The sequence below is a fragment of the Momordica charantia genome (assembly GCF_013281855.1).
Source record: "Momordica charantia cultivar OHB3-1 chromosome 3 unlocalized genomic scaffold, Mcharantia_2.0 BLBB01000003.1, whole genome shotgun sequence".
NCBI lineage: Eukaryota > Viridiplantae > Streptophyta > Magnoliopsida > Cucurbitales > Cucurbitaceae > Momordica > Momordica charantia.
The window spans coordinates 16,229,505-16,250,083 of record NW_028275161.1 but is presented as its reverse complement, the minus strand read 5'-3'; the positions used below and the strand labels follow the sequence as shown (position 1 = coordinate 16,250,083).

The following is a 20,579-nucleotide window of genomic DNA, read 5'->3' as shown; positions in this document are numbered from 1 at the left end:
GGAATCCAGAAAGTCCATCCTAGGATGGCTTTCTGGATTCCATCTCGGGCCTCATCCCGGTCCATTTCGAACCGGGATGTGTCCCAAGATGGAATCCAGGAAATCCATCCTTGTGGAATGGACTTTCTGGATTCCATCTTGGGACTCATCCCGATCCATTTCGATATCTTTCCATTCTCCACTGAATGATATAAAAACACGAGGCATCCTGCAAATAGACCAAAACACTATAATTAAATACAAATCAATAAACTTACAAACAAACAAGAAAAATTCAAGATTTATATTGCATGGTCTCGGTCCCTATCCCGGTCCCGGTCCCAGTCCCTATCCCTATCCCGGTCCCAATCCTTATCCCGGTCTACCCAATTTTATCCCCATCTCGGTCCCGGTCCCGGTCCCGGCCGTATCGGACATGAAGGACCGGGCTTGAGTTTACCTTCTATCTCCGTCTCAAACCCGGTTCTAAATTTCATCCCGGTACCAATCCCGGTCCAACATAAATTCTAGACTTCATTTATGTTTTCCGTAAAATAACATTTTTTTCTAGAAAAATGATAAAATTTCGTATCATTACAAGTTTGAAGAAGTACAATATTCTAAAATGATGAAATGGACATACCTATATTGTGAAAACAATGGATTCGAGATAACGGATTATGTGGGGACCGATCGATTGGATAATGTGGGCCAACAATCACGTGGAGAAAATCTTGAGTATTGGAAAAAAAAAACGTGACTTGCGTGTGTGTGGTGATTTTGAGTTGAAAAAACAAAGTGAGAATTGTTAAGTTGGTGGTTGGTGGGAAATTTATTATATCATAAATGCATTTATTATGAAATGAGGGCAATTTAGTCAATTTACATGATAAAATAAGGGAAGAGGTCAGAAAACTGATGTGGAGGGGTCATGAATAAGTAAAAATCAAGAGGGGGTCAAAAATCCAGAGTGGTTGTTGAGAGGGGTCAAAAATCCCAATTTTCCATAAAATATCAACAAAAATATCTAACACTGTAGCTGTAGTTGTTTTTCTCTAAAGTTCCATCAATGTTGTACTTTTTTTTCCTGACAAAAATCAATGTTGCACTAAACATATGTTATGATCAATTAAATTATGCACATAAGAATATTTTCTTACCAATTCTTCCAACTAAAACCTATCATAAGGTAGAGATTCCAACAATTATTCAAATTATAGGTCCTACCTATTATAAGGTCGGGCACTACCCTGTGAAATTAGTCGAGATGCACGTAAGCTAGCGAAATCATTTTTACCAATGTAGCAAGTTGTATCTATTTCAACTTTCAATTTTATCCGATCGACCTCTAAACTTAGATAAGTGTTAAAATTTCTACCTTCTTTTCAGCTATTGACTCACTCACTAATTTTGATGAAAAATAATTCTAAAGTAAAATATAATTAACTCAGGGGCCGTTTGTTTTTCGGGAATGTAGATGTTCGACATCTATAGATGCCCGGAATTTTAGATGTTCGGCATTTTCAGATAACTATGTTTATTTCGTAGGAAAATTTATAAGGATATCCGGGAATATTTAGATAGCCACGTTTGTTTTGCAGTATTTATTCTTGAGAATGCGTTAAATTTATAGAATGTTCCAAAAATTCCCTTACAAATATTTATATAATTTATAAATTTATTTAATATAATAGATTTATTTGAATTAATTTAATTTTTTTATTTTTTTATATGTTATTTTGTAGAATAAATTAATTCATATTAATTTAATATAAATTTCATTTTCAACTTTAATAGTTTTCCAAAAAGACAATCGTATAATTTATGCTAGGGTGAAATTTATTTATCTTATCATCACATTATATTTTTTTAAGAGGAAAATTATGACAGGTATGTTGGTAGTAAAAAGAATGTTGCTTTAAAATTTTATATTTATGATAATAAATAGTATTAATAATGTAATTCCTTCAAAATATTAAAAATAAATGGAGATATTATATAATTTAATTGCAATTTATTTTACATGTAAACCTAATGTACAAATATAGTTAATAGCATAAAGTTGTTTATCAGACAATGAGTACAATAATTTATCTTAATTATAAATTTAAAAATAAAGAATAAAGAATTTTTTGAAGAAAAATTAAAAAAGTTGATGAAAGAAAATATATGAAGAAAAAAATGAACGGCAAAAATGTAAAAAGGTGGATGCCCGCAACACGGGAATCTTGAAAATCCGTGTTTCAAAAGGGCATCCAAAACTTGTAAGATGCCTCTCATATGGACATCCTAGTATACCCGGGTATCTCAAGATTCCCATGTATCCTACATTTCTACAAAACAAACGTGGGAATCCAGATGTCCGTCCAACGAGAATCTTGGATTCCCACGAAACAAACAGCTCCTCAAAGTCTACAAAATTAAGTCGGTACACAATTACCATGGAATAAATCTTCGAGAACTCATAAATATCAATAAAAATATCTAACATTGTAGTTGTTTTTCTCTAAAGTTCTATCAATGTTTGTACCTTTTTTTCTCTTTTACAACAATCAATGTTGTACTTGTTTATGGAAAAAATGATCGAGGTATGACATGGTCCAGATATGACTGCTGGAAGAGTTTGACATGGTCCTTGGGAAGAAATGACCAACCCAAGAGGTGAAGGTAGACTAACTGGAATGAACTTAAGTGTCTGGAATGAGTTGAAAAACCACTTGACGAGGAAATACCTGCATAACGGAACAAACACTCTGACCTTCAAATCAGTTTTTAGTCCGATCTTAGTATGAAGGTCGAGCTAGAATACGATACCTGACTGAAGAGTGAAGTGCCCTATTTATAGGTTCGAGTACCTGACAAGGAATCCGACCAACGGTTGAGTATGTCGGGATCAAGGTCGGCCTGTCGAGAGTAGATATTCCAATTCATACTCTTGTCATCTGGAATTTGGCTAAGTATGGAAGATCGTTCCTCCCTTGAATGACTTGAAAGTCGGTCTTTGGAAAAGACCTGGAAGTCGGCCTCAAGGCAAGACCTGGATGAGGTCTGCCTTTAGGCAAGTCCTTGATCTGGTCGACCATCATAGGAGATCTTCAGGTCGCCACCAGAGGAGACCTTCAGGTCGGCCATCAGAGAAGACCTTCAAGTCGGCCACCAAGGAAGACCTCAAATCGGCCATGTCAGGTCCGCCACCAGGGAAGACCTTCTAAATTGGACCTCCACGTGACAGTACAATTTTCACCCCTACTAAACATATGTTAAAATCGGCCACGTTGGGTCGGCCACCAGGGAAGACCTTCTAAATTGGAGCTCCACATGACAGTACAATTTTCACCCCTACTAAACATATATTAAAATCGGCCACGTCGGGTCGACCACCAGGGAAGACCTTCTAAATTGGACCTCCACGTGACAGTACAATTTTCACCCCTACTAAACATATATTAAAATCGGCCTCTTCAGGTCGACCACCAGGGAAGACCTTCTAAATTGGACCTCTACGTGACAGTACAATTTTCACCCCTACTAAACATATGTTATAATCCATTAAATAATATACATGGGAATATTTTCTTTAACAATTCTTAAACTAAGACCTATCCTGAGGTAAAGATTACAACAATTATTCAAATTATAGGGTCAGGCACTGTCCCATGAAATTAATCAAGGTGCACGTAAACTAGCCAAATCATTTTTACCAATTTAAAAAGTTGTATCTATTTCAATTTTCAATTTTATCAGATTGACCTCTAAACTTAAGATAAGTATTATAATTTCTACCTTCTTTTCGGCGATAGATTCACCCACTAATTTCAATGAAAAATAATTATAAAGTAAAAAATAATTAACTCGAAGTCTAGTAAATTAAGTCGGTACAAAATTACCATGGAATAAATATCCAATAACTCATAAATATCAACAATAAAATTACCATGGAATAAATATCCAATAACTCATAAATATCAACAATAATATCTAACACTGTAGTTGTTTTTCTCTAAAGTTCCATCAATATTGTTTTTTTTTTTAAAGATTACAGCAATTATTCAAATTTAAAGTAAAAATTATCATACTTATTCAAATTTAAAGTTTAATTCAATGAAATTAAAAGTTGATTATTTGCAAGGTTGCAAAGGTATAAATTGGTGTCTTTTTTATTTATTATTATAGTGAGGTGTGGGTCATGGCCTCTCAATCTAGTGCCTTAGTGGCTTTCTTTTACATATCTACTCTTGCATGTCTTATTCTTGGCCGTTGAAATGACAAACTTTTTACCCTTTTAGATAACAAATTTCACGCTATGACATAAATTTAATATATATTTTTAGAACTGTTACAAAATTTTAGTCACTCTCCCATCAACGAGAGTGGGAGATTAAACCATCCACCTTGAGAATGGTTATAGGTATCTTATATCTACTAAGCTATTGGATTGACATAGAAATAATTAACGCTAAATAGTATCCAAAACCAAACTATTTTTTTTAAAATTCATCAATAAAAGTGAATATTTTAAAAGTTTAAGGATTATATTAAAATAATCTTCCATTTAAAATTATTGGGACTAAAAATTAATGATTTTAATGTAAAATTATTCTTCTATAGTAGGAAATTAATGAGATAAATATTTTGGTACTATTGTAGTTTTTTATATCTCATCACGATACTTTATCATATCAGTGCTAATTATTGACTTTTAAACCGTAAAATGTGATTTTCATGTCTTGATCATTGCTAATTATTACTCCTAAACAGTAAAATGTGATATCATGTCTTTGCGATAAAAAATTAAAAAAAAAAGCATATTTTTTTTAATATATAAGATTATGATGGTAGAGATTTTTTTTTCTCTTTTTAATTTAACAACTCTGCAGTGGATAATGGAACCACCAATCTTTAGAATATGTAATAAATATCTTATCTATTTAAATTAGAGACTGGTTTTTTAAATATTTAGCACAAAAATAAAAAATAAAAATATTATGTTATTTGTGGCACATGAAAATAAATGAAAGGCAGTGATTGGTTCTTCTCTGCAATAATTACAAACAGCTATGTCCATTGAATGTGATGGCTGATGAGATTTGTTTTATAACCATCATCACATCTGATAAATTCTCTCTTTTTTTGTAAAATGACAAAAATAACCTCTATAGTATAGGAATAGTTATGCAATCGCACCTGTAATTTGAGTAACAACTACCTTCTAAAATGACCAAATTGTTACAATTGTAAACTCCATTGTGTTATAAGTACTCCACTAGCCATTAGATTTAATTGCAAAAAGATTATAAGTTTGACAATATAATCCTAACAACTTTATGGTTTACCGAAATTTTATGGCCTAATTGTAACAACTCTTTGGTTCAGGTGTGGTTTACACATAGCTCAACTTCGGACAGGTTGGGTTGGGTAGTATTGATGCGTGAATTATGCTCTTCCAGTTCCCTTCTCAAGATTCGCACCAAACCGGATAAGAAGGGGACAAAGAACCTGCAAAACCAATCAAACCTAAATCGGTGTGACTCCAGTCACACGGTCTCTGATGCCTAAGTTAGCAAGAAGAGTGGAAGGATATCTAGAATTTCAGTCTCAAGAGTCGGCCCCTTACCTCTAGGGCTCCGTCCATCTTATAGCAGCCCCACGTGAATCCCCGTCAATTTTAGACCCGTTGGGGGTGTAATTGCGAAACGGGAGGTATCGCGAAACGGTCAGGTGAGCCATTACAGTTCTCGGCCCCGGCCGAGAACTGCCGAGACCTCCGCCGAGGCGCTTGGTCGGCTGAGGTCGACCCAGGTTGGCCCAGTCGACGTTTTCCGGAGCTCACTTGGCCCGTGCGCTTCTTTCCCGGTCTAATCGTTGCTTTTGTTACCTATAAGAGGTAGGATTTAGGAAATTTTCGAAACCAACACGAAAAATAGTTTCTCTACCTAATGGAACCAATTATACTTACCCAAGTCAATCCTATATCTTTTGGGTCGTGTTGGGTTCAGTCATCGGGTTACTCTACTTATGTTCTTCCTTCTGAAACAAGGGTTGGGATGAGACAGGCGGTAGACGATAGTAGACGAGAGGGAATGGTGGTAGACGACAAGGAACAATGGCAAACTATAGCAAACAGTGGTAGGGTGCAGTGGACATCAACGAAATGTGGTGAATATATGCAAATGGTGGCGAATGGCAACGGTGAGAGGGGTGGGATGAGATCGTGAAATAAGTGAAGATGGTGAGATCGGAAGTGAGAGATAGTGAGGAGATAGATCGTAAGAGGGCCTTAACACAACGAAGAAACAAAAAATCGATAGAAAGAAAAAGCGCGTTAGAGATATGAGAGGCAAAAATGCAGAGCTAAGAAACCCTAGAAAACATAATATGTGTATATGTGAATAAATTTTGAGTTAAACTGATATTTTTTTCTCTTAACCCGAGAATCAAACTGAATCGATTGGTTCTTAAAAGTGTGAACCGAACCCGAACCGAAGATTTACTTAACCCAACCCAACAGGTTTGGGTTGTTGGGTTGCTCAGGTTTTTCAAGTTATCGGATTTTTCGAACATCCCTAATTGGATAAGGCATATATTTCCGACCAAAATATCGTAATTCGAATTTGCACTGTACTTAAAAAAAAGTGTTATTACAGCCCAAGGATGGCAAACAAACCCGCCTCAGGATCCGATCCTTGCGAGTACCTGACCCAACCACGACGAGGAATTCCCGGTTTGACCGGGGGTAGGGTCAAATCGGGGATCCTAATCGCGGTCCCGATGGGGATGGAGAAGGTCTCCCCACCCCGCCCCATTTAATTTTTTTTATTTTTTTATTTTTATATATTAATTTTAATAAATACTTTTTATTTTTTAAAAAAAAGTCCACCCCTTAGCCATTTTTTTCTTTTTAACACCCATAAAATAAAAATAAAAAATAAATTTATTTATCGTGGACGGTTCCCCGCGGAGAACCCCTGATTTGGGAATTCCTGGCCCCAAAATTTTGAGGACGGGGAAAAATTCTCCAACGGGGCGGAGATGGAAATGACCTCGAACCCCGCCCTGTTGCCCTCCTTGCTGCTTATAACTAACTAGGAGTAGATTTTGCATGTTTTAATTTTAATCTTTAAATCTCTAATAAAGAGAGAATTCTAAACTTGATTCCTTCCTCAACTATAGGGTTTCCCAAGTGGACCCCTCAAACCTTATGTCTCTCAAATTTGATGAAAGATATAATTTAAATGCATCTAATAATAATTTGTAGGATGAAGATGAAGCGCTAATCATTTAGATGCCATTAATTAAATGCTTGTGAAAAATGTTCCAAAAGCATCATGAATTTAAATGCAGAAAATACATTGTGATTCAACAAAAATGGGTGTTTTCAAATTCTATCATCACAATTGAAAATTGATATGCACTTATAAAAAATCTTATCCTTCTAATGAATATTGATCCAGGACAAAATCACAATTTTCTTAAAAGAAACTTCCACCCAAATTTGAATCTATAAAGACTTCTAAATCTGTTTGATCAAGAAACAAACCTAAATCTGCGAACTTAGACTCGGACGGAAGAGGACCCGGTAGACGAGTTAGAGATGGGTTGGGCAGAGAACCTGCACAACAGAACACACTTCGATGCTAAAGTCAGTAGCTGGCCGAACTAAACTCGAAAGAGTATTTAGTTTTCGTGTACTTGAAAATAGGGTGAATGGTTCTATTTATAGGCAACTTCCCCGACAATGTTCCCGACAAGGCCTCAAGGACTCTTTAAGGTATCCGTCAATCGCGGTATGTTGTCGTGGAGCCTGTCGTAGACTAGGACTGAACCGAAGTGAAGCTAGTCGGTTCAACCAATAAATGAGAACGAGACTTCAAGGAAGCTTGATCGACCCGTCCACGAAGGCGTCGGCTCGGTCCAAGGAGATAGAGGTAATGGAGCTTGAATCTTACAATCAAAGCCACAGGTAACTATCATTACCCAATCAAGATTGCCAAGCTGAAATCTACCTCCAACAAAATCCATTATGAAATTCAGATTACTCTCCACAAAGTTCAATGAATATTCTAAGTTTTAATCAAGTTAACAACGTATTTAACCACAAAACGACTTTTAAATCCACTCTCCACAAAGTTCAATGAATATTCTAAGTTTTAATCAAGTTAACAATGTATTTAACCACAAAACAGACTTTTAAATCCATTATGAAAATAGTTTAGAGGTGGGAAATACTTGGGGCGGAGGAAATGTTATCAACCCTATAAATTTTGATCCATGCCTTCGAAAATGATTTTATAACGAGTGATTTTAGTATAAGAGATTTAGGGTGCGTTTGTAGTGATTTTGACATGATCAAAATCACTTTTACCATTCTTAAAATCACTCTTCTTCCCATTGAGTGAGTACAATAACTATAAAAGTGTTGTTTAACCGGAACCAAATTTATAGCATTAATTACTTTCGGAGGTTGAAATCTCCCCACTTGTTTTGAACTCAAATAATATCTATATATAACTACCAGTATGCAACTCCAAGCTTTAATTCTAAAATCTCTATGAATAATAAATTATGGAAATTTGTCTAAGTCCAAGTTTTGCATTTGCTTTTGTATGGCTCTTCATTATACAAAATAAAACATGCATTCAATGTTGCAACAAGACTCAGACAACTCAGACAACTCATAACCTAACTCTATAGAATTAGTCTAGAGACTACTATAGAATTAGTCTCTGGCTCGAGAAACAGAATCTAGTTTTTTTCATTTTTTCCATTGTTTAGTTCATGCGAAAATGAAAATGAAACCTCAAATCTTTTGGTAGAAGATGTCTTTAACAAAATGTGCGAAAATCTTGTTAGGTCGTTTAAATTTGCCTTGCAAATGGTATAGATGACGAAGATTTTAATTTTTACGACAATTTTTGACACCTCTAAATATATTACACCGAGTTAAAATAACCTCTTATGGCACATTAGCCTAAGTAGAAAGATCAATACAGTCCAATGGACATACCAAAAACCTCCAATCGAGACACAAACATAACTAACAAAATCAACAAAACAAATATCACAACTTGAACATAGCCACGCACAATGCTAGAAGAAGAGGCGGTGTTCATCAACCGGCCTATGGGACCAAACCTGGCCTTCTCAACCATGTATCTCGAATCGCCAACTTTCGCTACATCTAACTTCTTCCCTCCGCATCGACCTACTTCTCGCTTCTTCAATCTGATTCTTCGATTTGCCGAGCCTTGGTTCGGTGGCCATTCCAGAACGCCGTATGCATCGTGCTGGGACTCTTTCTCTATGTCTGATCTACGGAAAACCAGTGGGTACAGATTCGAATCTGCATGAGGTGTGGACTCATCTAGGTTTATAATGTCATCTTTTAGTATCTCTGTGTAGAAATCATCAGAGCCATAATCCTGGATAGAAGAAAGCAAGATTTTAGAAGTTGATGTGTTCGGGTAAACAAAAGAGAACATTTTTATCACCGAAGTTCAGGCAAACCCTTCTCTTGACCCTCCCTTCTCTTGAGTGTTTTTTTTTTTTTAAATAAGAAACGATATTTATAAAAAGAGGGAACAAAAGAACAGCCTAAGGGCAAGGGACAAGGCATCTCTTCCCAAAAGAAACTAGTAGAGGAGAGCTCTCCAATCCTATAAAATCAAAAAGCGGCTATAATTACAAAAGAATTTTCTGTTCTTATGACACCACCACAAAGCCGTAATATGAACACTATTACAAAAAAAAATCAAAAGACTGAGCTTTATCCTCAAAAGATCGAAACTTCTATTGAGTATTCTTACTCAACCCTTGAACACACTAAACATTGCCTACCTCAAATCTTTCCCTTTCACTCTATTTGTAACAAATCTCCCTCACAAACTTCCCTAACTAATTACTAATATACCCTAAATAATATTACCAAATCTATCCTAGTAGTCCCAATAAATATACAACTTTTTGTTCCGGAATCCACAACTCTACTTGGGAGATTGAATTAGTTTGGTTTAAACTGAGCTAAACATATTAAAAAAAAAAAATACATATTTTTTAACTTTTATTAGTTTATATCTTTATAAAATTGAGGCTGTTCAAGTAAAAGAATATTCAGTTGAACAGTATTTGGTCTATTTGGGTAACACTTGCTTTTTGTTTTTCAAAACTCCACTTTGTTTATTCACAATTTCTTTGTTTTCTTTTGCTTTGTTTTTTTATTTTTTTAAACACTCGAGAATAATTGGCCAAGTTTAAAAAATAAAGTTAAAATCTTTTTAGACCTTTTTGAAATTTGGCTAAACTCTACAATCTCTGGTCCATAATTTCCATCTTAAAATAAGTAAAAAGGGGCATCTAGAAATCTGCAGTTCCATTGCATATATATTGTACGAACAAGACTAATGATGAGAGGATGTTAGAATTTACCTTCTGATCACCGGAAGATTCCACAACTGCAGCTTCTGCTGCATCTTTTTGATTGGATTCAGATGTAGAATCCACCTGCTCACCAGAATGAGCAAGTGAAGAGGATAAGTTCATTCGACTAGAAGAAGCTCGATTTGAGCAACTATGTTGGCGAAATTCATTATTCCTCCGGAGGCGGCAAACAACTAGAAAATCCTGCAAAAAACAAAAGACCGTTCATCAACTTTGACTGAATTCAAAATGCCAAATGTACATACAACACAAGGTGCCAGAAAAGAAGAGCAACCATTCTAGTAAACAAAATAGCTCTCAAGTTAACATCATAGTATCATATTGAGAGGATGGAACTTTGGGGGTATTTAGGGTTATTAATAGAAAAAGTATGTTAGTAATTAGATAGGGAGAGTTGTTATAAATAGTGTGAGGAGGAAAAGATGAAGGTAGGCAATTGTTAATATGGTTTAGGCTTGAGAAAGAATAGTCAAGAGGGGAGGGTCCAAGTATCTTGAACGACGTGGGGGTTATTGTAATCATTCTATCTTTTTATCTATTTATCTATTTTAGCTATTTGGTTCCTATCACATAGTAGCCGTTGCAGTTCATCAAATTTCTTCCAAGGAAAAATCAAATACCATACATGGTGTTGAATATGTACGAAATTACTTGCAGATAAACTATACTCGTTATGTGCAATTTAGCATTCTTCTTTTCTAGAGATTACTTATTAACTTCAAATTCTGGAGAAACAATAACGGAAGATGCTTCAACACGCAACATCAATTAAACTCAATACAGCCCACAAATTTGGTTTCTTATGAACTCTTATGGTATCCAATCATTTATACAAAGCAATCCAATAAATCTTCTGTATACAATTAGAAAAGGATACCTTTGAGGAATGCACATGCAAATGAATTCTTGGCTTTAGGGTAAATAAACGTGGTCACTAATGACACGAAGAAGCCTCTGAAGAGATGTAACAAACATTTGAAGATTTCAATGCCTAGAAATACATTTTGGACGTGTCAAATGATCCGAGCAACTGGACCTAAGAACACTTGACTTGGCAAATGATAAACCACATTGTTATATTTAAGTATGCTAACGGCCGTTCAATTTTTACTTGGAATACGTTGGAGAAAGTTGGATGATGAGTTGTGAAAACAGAGGTATATGTAGGCATGTGTGATTTCAATTATGTCCATGAACAATTTTTACTCAGAATACAAAATGAAGTTTATTTGGCTGTGACTGTTTTTGTTGTTTATTAACCTAATAGTTGTTACAACCATGGTTCTAAATATCTGTCGATATCTCGACATTTCCATGTTTTCATGGGTTCGACATCGACATGAGAGGTAAATCTACCTTTCCATCATAGTACAATAAAATTGACAAAATATGAAAAATATCAACAAATGTCATGAATATATACATAATATTAATATTAATTATTTTTAACCAATTTAGAAACATAAAAATGTTTATTTGTTAATTTAGATATTTTTTACGATTTTTTAATTTTTCTAACTTTCACATAAATATTCATCGACATCGACATTTTATCGATATTTCCATGAAATTGAGACCTCGACATTTCAATCGACATCGCCATTTAACACCTTGGTTACGAGTTTTATTTCGGTGTTCAAGGTCATAAAGTTTCAATCTAATTAACCTAAGAAGAGCCCTAAGTTTAATTTCAATTTCAGTGAATTTAGTCCGTATGTTTTAACCTTAGTTTTGCTTTTAAAAGTTTCATTATCATCCCTATGCTCTGATTGACTCTATCGTTAATAAGGATTGATAGAAATCCAACATAACGAGCTATTAGAGGTGTAGTAGATTATATGGAGTCTATTACATGAGATTTTGTCTGATGTAGGCATTTGGCAAGTCTCATCAATTGAAGAACATGAATTAGGTCAAGTTTTCATGCATTACTTTCTTTGAAAAGTAGCAAGGGGCTATGGGTAATCCTATTTTAGCTAATCCTATTTGTGACTCCTTTTGTAGTGCAGCCTTAAATAACTTAAGGCCTTAGATTATATTCCTTCTCAGTTCTCGCTAACAATACAGATGTCTAGTATTCATCAAATGATAGAAAGGATAATGAAGCCTTTTAAAATATAGATAAATTGAAATGAAGATTAAAGCATAGAGAATAAGAATGCAATTTACCCATATTTTAAAAATTTTCAGCCTCGTTTTTTCTTCTAGGATTTTACTAGATAGTAAAAGTCAAAGCACAAGGTTAGCTATAAAGCATAGCCTATTCTATTTCCATGTCTATGATAAACAAAACTAACCTTAAGACTTATGTTGCTCAGAATAAGGTTTTGGTTATCAACGCAAAAGCAACGACTGGAGTCTATCACGCAAAAGATCTTTCAAGTTCAGGCAATAAGCTCACAATCTTCTATGGTGGTGTTGAGGGCTCAAAAATATAATGAAGCCTCCACTTAACTTTTGTTTAGAACTTCAAACTATGCTTTTGTTAGACCCCCTATAACTAAAACATATTCTAGGAGGGGTAGGATGGGAATTGTATTAGGGAAAGAGAATAATTGAGGCACGAGCATAACGGCCTGGAGAGAGAAAGTGGGCCTAGGAGAGTAGAAATAGCCTGTGGCAGGGGAGGGGAGGATTATCGAAGTCTGTAGTGTGAGTAGAGTAAAGGAGAGCTACCCACCCTCTTGAATCGGTGGGGTGTTACCTGTAATCGCCTTCGGGCTCTGTTTTCTTGAATTCCAAAACATTGTGAGGAGATACCTCACATATTGGTATCAGAGCAGTTCGAGCTTGGAAGATTGATCGACGATGACGGTAAAAGAGTTGGAAGCCAGATGCGAAGCTACCGAGAAGGAAATCACCGATATCAAAGGAGCGGTTATGACCTTGTGTGGGAAGGTGGAGGAACAACGGTTAGCGAGCGAACGGATTCAGACGATGCTCGAAGGGTTCATGTCCGAGATCATCGGAGGGAAGACGTCGACTCTCACACAACTGGCGGAATCGTCGGTCCGGAGGGATTAGCAAACGGAAGAAACGACGAGAGTAATTCAGATCAATGAGCAAGGCTATGATCGAAATAAATTCAAAAAGGTAGAGATGCCTATCTTCCTTGGTAAGGACCCTGATTCTTGGCTGTTTCGTGTTGAGCGTTACTTTGAAATACATAAGTTGACTAATGAAGAAAAGCTGATCGTTTCTGTGATTAGTTTTGATGGAGTAGCTCTAGCATGGTATCGTTATCATGAGAACAGGGATAGGTTCACAGGTTGGGAGAACTTGAAGACCAGACTCTTGGATCGTTTTCGAAAGTCGAAGGAAGGGAGGCAGTGTGCACGGTTGCTAGCGATCAAACAAGAAGGAAGTGGTGGAAGAGTATCAGGAAGCGTTCGAGGCTCTCTCCGCCACCCTACCTCAACTGCCCGATGAGGTTCTGGAATCGACATTCCTCAATGGACTGGACCCGGTGTTGCGGGCCGAAGTACTGGCAACTGAGCCCGTTGGATTAGACCAAATGATGCGACGGGCCCAATTGATCGAGGATATCTCTACAGCGGTCCAAGGTATGGGGAATGGGATCGCTGAACGCACAACGAAGAGCAACATGGGAGGGGTAAAGTCAATGGCGAAAACTCCCGAAACTACTCCCACACGAACGGTGACACTGGCGAGCAAGCCAGGGAGAGCAGTGGCAACAGTCACGAATACGTTACCAGCGGCCAGGAGGGAGACGACCTATAAATGATTGACGGAAGAAGAATATCGGAAGCGGAGAGAGAAGGGCCTTTGTTTCAGTTGCGAAGAAAAATACACCGTGGGGCATCGTTGCAAGAACCAACAATTGCGAGTGTTCATGGTTCACGACGAAGAGCTAATGATGTTAGATGAAGAGAATGGACCTGAGGAGGTCGAGGAGACTGTGGAAGAGACGGGAAAGGCAGTCATATGTCGTTTGAACACAGTAGTAAGGTTAACGACCCCAGGTATGATTAAATTGAAAGGAGTTTTGCAGGGTAGGGAAGTGGTGGTCTTACTCGATTGTGGAGCGACCCACAATTTTATCGCACAGAAGTTGGTAGATGAACTCCAGATTCCCCAGTCGGAGACATTCAATTATGGCACCATTGCCGGAACAGGAGTGGCTGTTAAAGGGAAAGGGATATGCTGTGGCGTGGTGATGGAATTACCCGAAGTAACAGTAATAGAGGATTTCCTTCCCATTGAGCTCAACGATTTGGACGTTATTTTGGGAATGAAATGGCTACAGGCCATGGGGAAAATGGAAGCTGATTGGCCGGCACTTACCATGACTTTCACGTGGGGGAATAAACGGATTGTTCTTAAGGGGGATCCCTCTCTTACCCGGATGGAAGTATCCCTCAAAAGAATGGCCCGCGCCTGGAAATCCACGGATCAGGGGTTCCTAGTAGAACTTCGTGCGCTGACTATGCAAGGTGACCCATAGAACAACGAACAGAGAGAACTTAGGGAAGAAAGGCCAAGAGCAATTGAAGCATTGTTGGGGGAATATGCTGATATATTCCAGGACACACAAGCATTACCCCCCCGACGTGAAATAGATCATCGGATACAGTTGAAAATAAGGGAGGCACCGGTAAATGTTCGGCCATATCGATACGCCCATACTCAGAAGGCAGAGATAGAAAGCATGATTGCAGACATGCTTCAGAAAGGGATCACCCGACCTAGTACTAGTCCCTATTCGAGCCCAGTAATCCTAGTTAAGAAAAAAGATGGAAGTTGGAGGTTCTGCGTGGACTACCGGGCATTGAACCGAGCTACCATTCCTGATAAATTCCCTATACCGATCATCGAGGAGCTGATCGACGAGCTACACGGTTCGCAGATCTATTCTAAGATTGATCTAAAGTCCGGTTATCATCAGATCAGGATGGCACCTGACGACGTTCCTAAGACGGCCTTCCGCACTCACGAGGGACATTACGAGTTCCTTGTAATGCCTTTCGGCCTCACAAATGCCCCAGCGACGTTTCAGTCTCTGACGAACCACATATTTAGACCCTTCTTACGTAAGTTCGTCCTTGTTTTTTTTTATGACATTCTGGTATACAGTCCCGATGAGAACTCACACATACAACATCTAACTGTGGTCTTTAATATGTTGCGAGATCATTCGATGTGCGCTAATCTTAAAAAATGTCAGTTTGGCCAGTCCAAGATAGAGTATTTTGGGCATTGGATATCAGCGGAAGGAGTTGAAGCGGATCAGACCAAGATCCAGGCCATGCTGCAGTGGCCTCTTCCTACCAACGTTCGAGAATTGAGGGGTTTCCTCGATTGACAGGTTACTACCGGAAGTTTGTCCTAAATTATGGAGTCTTGGCTGCCCCCCTCACTCAGTTGCTAAAGAAAGACGCCTTTGAATGGAGTGAAGCAGCGACGGATGCTTTTGACAAGCTCAAACGAGCCATATGCGCACTACCCGTATTGGCTCTGCCGGACTTCAACCTGCCATTCATCATTGAGACGGATGCGTCGGGAACAGGCTTAGGAGCAGTCTTGATGCAAGACCACAGACCAATTGCCTACTTTAGTCATACCTTGTCTAGACAAAATCAAGCTAAATCAGTCTATGAGAGAGAGCTCATGGCGGTAGTGTTGGCAATCCAAAGGTGGAGGTCATATTTGCTGGGCCAAAGATTCATAGTGCGAACTGACGAACAAGCATTGAAGTTCCTATTAGAGCAGCGAATAGTACAACCTGAGTACCAAAGGTGGGTGTCGAAATTGTTAGGGTATGACTTTGAGATACAGTACAAACCGGGCCTCGAGAACAAGGCAGTTGATGCCTTATCTAGAATGCCATCGAGACCTTATTTGGGTGTAATGATGACTCCATCTCTGTTGGATGTGGAACTGATTCAAACAGAGGTGCGAAACAACCCCCAACTGACCAAGATCCTCGCTGAACTTATTCAGGATCCGGACAGCCATCCAATGTATAGTCAGTGGCAAGGGGAACTGCGGTATAAAAACCGGTTGGTCTTATCCAAAACATCTTCTCTTATACCGGCAGTCCTCCATCTGTATCATAACTCGGTAATGGGTGGACACTCGGGTTTCCTCCGCACCTATAAACGACTCTGTGGGGAACTCTATTGGCAAGGTATGAAATCAGACACGAAGAAATATGTAGCGGAATGCTATGTGTGCCAAAGAAACAAGACGTTGGCTATTTCTCCAGCAGGGTTATTGCAGCCGTTACCCATTCCTGAGCGAATTTGGGAAGACATTACCATGGACTTCGTCGAAGGGCTTCCCAAGTCCGTTGGTAATTATTCCATATTTGTGGTAGTGGATCGCTTGAGCAAATATGCTCATTTCATACCCTTGAGTCACCCCTTCACTGCCAAGACAGTTGCTGCAGCCTTTATTAAAGAAGTCGTCCGACTCCATGGATTTCCCCAATCCATCATCTCTGATCGGGATAAGATCTTCCTCAGTAATTTTTGGACAGAAATGTTCCGGATCCAAGGAACTAAACTTAAGCGCAGCACAGCTTACCATCCTCAAACGGATGGGCAAACAGAGATCGTCAATAAATGCTTAGAAACCTACTTGTGCTGCTTCTGTAGTGAGTCACCACGTACCTGGAGCCATTGGTTATCGTGGGCAGAGTATTGGTACAATACCACCTTTCATGCCTCACTCGGAACCACTCCTTTCCAAGTAGTCTATGGCCGAACACCACCTCCATTGCTTAGCTATGGGATGTCCAGAACACCAAATGACACCCTTGACCGCCAGCTGATAGACAGAGACCAAGCATTGGCCCTCCTCAAGGAGAATTTGGCTCGCGCACAGGGGAGAATGAAAAAGTATGTCGATGCTAAGCGAACTGAGTGGGAATTTTCAGTTGGAGAGCAAGTATTCCTGAAAATCCGTCCCTATCGTCAGAAATCGCTAGCTAAAAAGAGGAATGAGAAATTGGCAGCTAAATTCTTTGGGCCCTTTGAGATCATTCAACGCATAGGCAAGGTGGCCTACCGCTTAAATCTTCCCGATACCGCCACTATACATCCAGTATTTCATGTTTCAAAGTTGAAACCGGCTAAAGGCCTACTGGTGGAGACACAGCCTATTCCTCCCTACTTGACTGAGGACCTAGAGTGGATTGTTGTTCCGGATGCAGTCGTCGCAACAGGGATTAACGATACCACAGGCGAAGAAGAAGCTCTCATCGGCTGGAAAGGCCTTCCACCAGAAGATGCTACGTGGGAATCCTTTTCAGATATGGCACTACGCTTTCCTGATTTCCACCTTGGGGACAAGGTGGTTCTGAATGGGGGGGATGTTGTTAGACCCCCGATAACTAAAACATATTCTAGGAGGGGTAGGATGGGAATTGTATTAGGGAAAGAGAATAATTGAGGCACGAGCATAACGGCCAGCATAACGGCCTGGAGAGAGAAAGTGGGCCTAGGAGAGTAGAAATAGCCTGTGGCAGGGGAGGGGAGGATTATCGAAGTCTGTAGTGTGATAGAGTAAAGGAGAGCTACCCACCCTCTCGAATCGGTGGGGTGTTACCTGTAATCGCCTTCGGGCTCTGTTTTCTTGAATTCCAAAATATTGTGAGGAGATACCTCACAGCTTTATATTTATTTTACGGATCTAGATTTGGATTTCATAATGGATTATGAATTCTCAAGGTTTCTTTTTGGGTTTCTCTTTCTATTCACTCCCCCATGACGCACTACAATCAAGGTCAAGTGCCAAAACATTTTAGTTTCATTAAAGTTCACTTGGTTTGGTAGAATTAAAGCCATAATTGTTTTCTGCAACTTTAGCTCTATTTACGTTTATAGTTTCCAGCCGTTAATATTAGCTTTCTTAGATCTGCCTTGTCCTGTGCTCCAAAAGAAAACTGACCCAGATGGTTCAACTTCAACTCCTGGTCAAAACAGATCACCCCTTGTCTTTTTTCGAAGAAGATTGATTTATACCAAGAATTCATGGAACGTACTAGCAGTTTGACTCGCAGCTCAAAAGTCCCTGGATGAAAGCTCCAATTATTCACCATCAAGGCTTAGGATTAACATATGAAGCAACCATGTACTATTTTATTCACTATGCAACCTAATCCTAAACCTCAAATATGTATTATTTACATCATGATCGGATTGTTCTCACACTCTCTCTTTGCTGACTTGAACTACTTCAGGCGATTATTCCCGTAGTAGATAAGCTTCTCAATATTTAATTTTCATCATATCCCAACAGATTCTTAGTACAGCATCCAAGGTGAATGATGAAGACAGAAAAATTCACACAAAAAGACAAGACAAGACATATTTATCCAGCATGGAAATATGCAGCAAAGTGGTTAACCTTAACCTCTTCAAATTTCTCCATGCAAAGAAGTAACATGATGACACCACATGACCATATTTCACCCTAGTTAAAAAGGCAAAGAGCTTGTTTTTTAATTCAGCAGAAACAGGTAATCATATTGTTTTTCCTGCTACGGTTTTGAGAAACAAGAACAGAAATTTGTGTCCAAGACAATTTCTCAAACAAGCCATCAGTTCAATGAGAAATTTTGAACGTATGACATCATTTCTCTAAGAACCATCAACCTTTTCCCCAGTTGGTATCGAAGAACACGGAACAATTGCAATTGCTGTTAACAACATAAAAGAGCTTACCTGAGCTTTATCCTTGGTGTTGTATTCATGCATAATCCACTCCGTCCTCTCCCCTTTCGGTGCACGGCCAGTATGGAAAACCAGAGTCCTCTTGGTACCAATAACATTGGATCCTGACTTTACATTACGTTCTTTCCCTGTGGCTTTCCAGTAGCCTAAATCGGTCGCTCTCCTCGTCTGATTGCCATTTGGGTACTTTTTTCCACGAGGAGAGAAGAAGAACCATTCATTATCTGATTGAATTACAGACTTGACTGATGTACATGAAAGAAAGAAGGAAAAAAAAATAGCCCCAATCAAACGCCGGAAGAGGCCCAAACGAAAAGAAAAGCATAAGCATAGATGATTCATTTCCAGAGTTAATACCAAATACAATGTAGGGTTTTCCACTTAGGGCTCAGTTGCAGAGACAGAAGTAAGAATCAAAGACCATTATTAAAGCAACACTGACCGGGTAGGTCCCAGGGTTCGTACTTGTAAATTTCAACCTCCGAAATGACTTCGACGCTCTTCTCGCAACCCTCCAATTTCTTCTTCAGGTAAAAGGAAATCAGCTCCTCATCGGTCGGCGAGAAGCGAAAACCGGGAAACATGGACGAAACCGCCATCGACAGCTGCACCTCCCTGGAAATTCCTTTCTCGGCAGCAGCCATTACCGAACAGCTTGGCAAAAGGGGAAGCAGAGGAAAGTGGGAAAAGCAAGAGATCAGAGAATTCGAATTCGAATTCGTATCTTGTTGGTGGGTTTTGTTTTGCGGTGGGGAAAAGGAAAAGGGTCGGGAGAATTCGTTGCTTTGGTCGCATGACAATGGGGGATTGCTGAGGCACTGGGAAGGAAGGACGCGTGGGGGTTGGGGAAGAAGGTATATGTCAAGCACATTTGGACAGCTTTTGGAGCGGAAATCGATGGCTCTGTTGGCGCAACAACGGTGGAGTGTTGGATTGATCCATGGAGGTTGGTCAGCAGGGTGTCGATACTCCATTGGTTGCCCTTTCATGCCCATGTTCTTGAGTTATGGGCATTCAAGTTTTTTATTTTAACTTTTCTTTTACCTAGGAATCACAACCTTGAGAATGTGCCTCTTTCCCCAAGCTTTTTCTTTTTTGTTTTTTTCTTTTTATTATTAAAATAATATTTTACTTCTAAACTTTTCGCGTAGGTTCATTTTAATGCATGTAATTTTAAAAAGTTTGTTTTACCGACTCAGCTGCAGCTATGGATCGAGAATTTTTTAGGCCTTGTTTGGTTGGAAACTTGAATTATGTTTCTAGATTAACTTAACCAATTAAATGGTGAACGTGTTTGGTAGGATTTGGAAGATTTGTTTTTTGAAAACGACTTCTAAAAGGTAGAATTACATTAAAAATAATGATAAAAGTTTTAATAAATATATTACTCCCTATTATAAACTTATTTTATGTTTGTTAAAATTAAAACATGTAAAATATAATGTATTATAGATTATATAACATTGTAAA

At 38.5% G+C, this 20,579-nt stretch overlaps 1 protein-coding gene and 1 pseudogene across 1 annotated transcript; one reads left to right on the top strand and one right to left on the bottom strand.

Moving 5' to 3' along the window:
- Window positions 1-8,857: 8,857 nt before the first annotated feature.
- LOC111012622 (uncharacterized) lies at window positions 8,858-20,109 on the bottom strand. The gene is made up of 4 exons (XM_022286837.2): window positions 19,552-20,109; window positions 19,101-19,354; window positions 10,402-10,596; window positions 8,858-9,398 (listed from the first exon to the last, which is right to left on the bottom strand). Exons 1-4 carry the CDS (start codon window positions 20,102-20,104, stop codon window positions 8,961-8,963), a joined length of 1,440 nt encoding a protein of 479 aa, XP_022142529.2. The 5' UTR covers window positions 20,105-20,109; the 3' UTR covers window positions 8,858-8,960.
- On the top strand, window positions 12,859-14,878 carry LOC148212470 (uncharacterized; annotated as a pseudogene).
- Window positions 20,110-20,579: the final 470 nt, after the last annotated feature.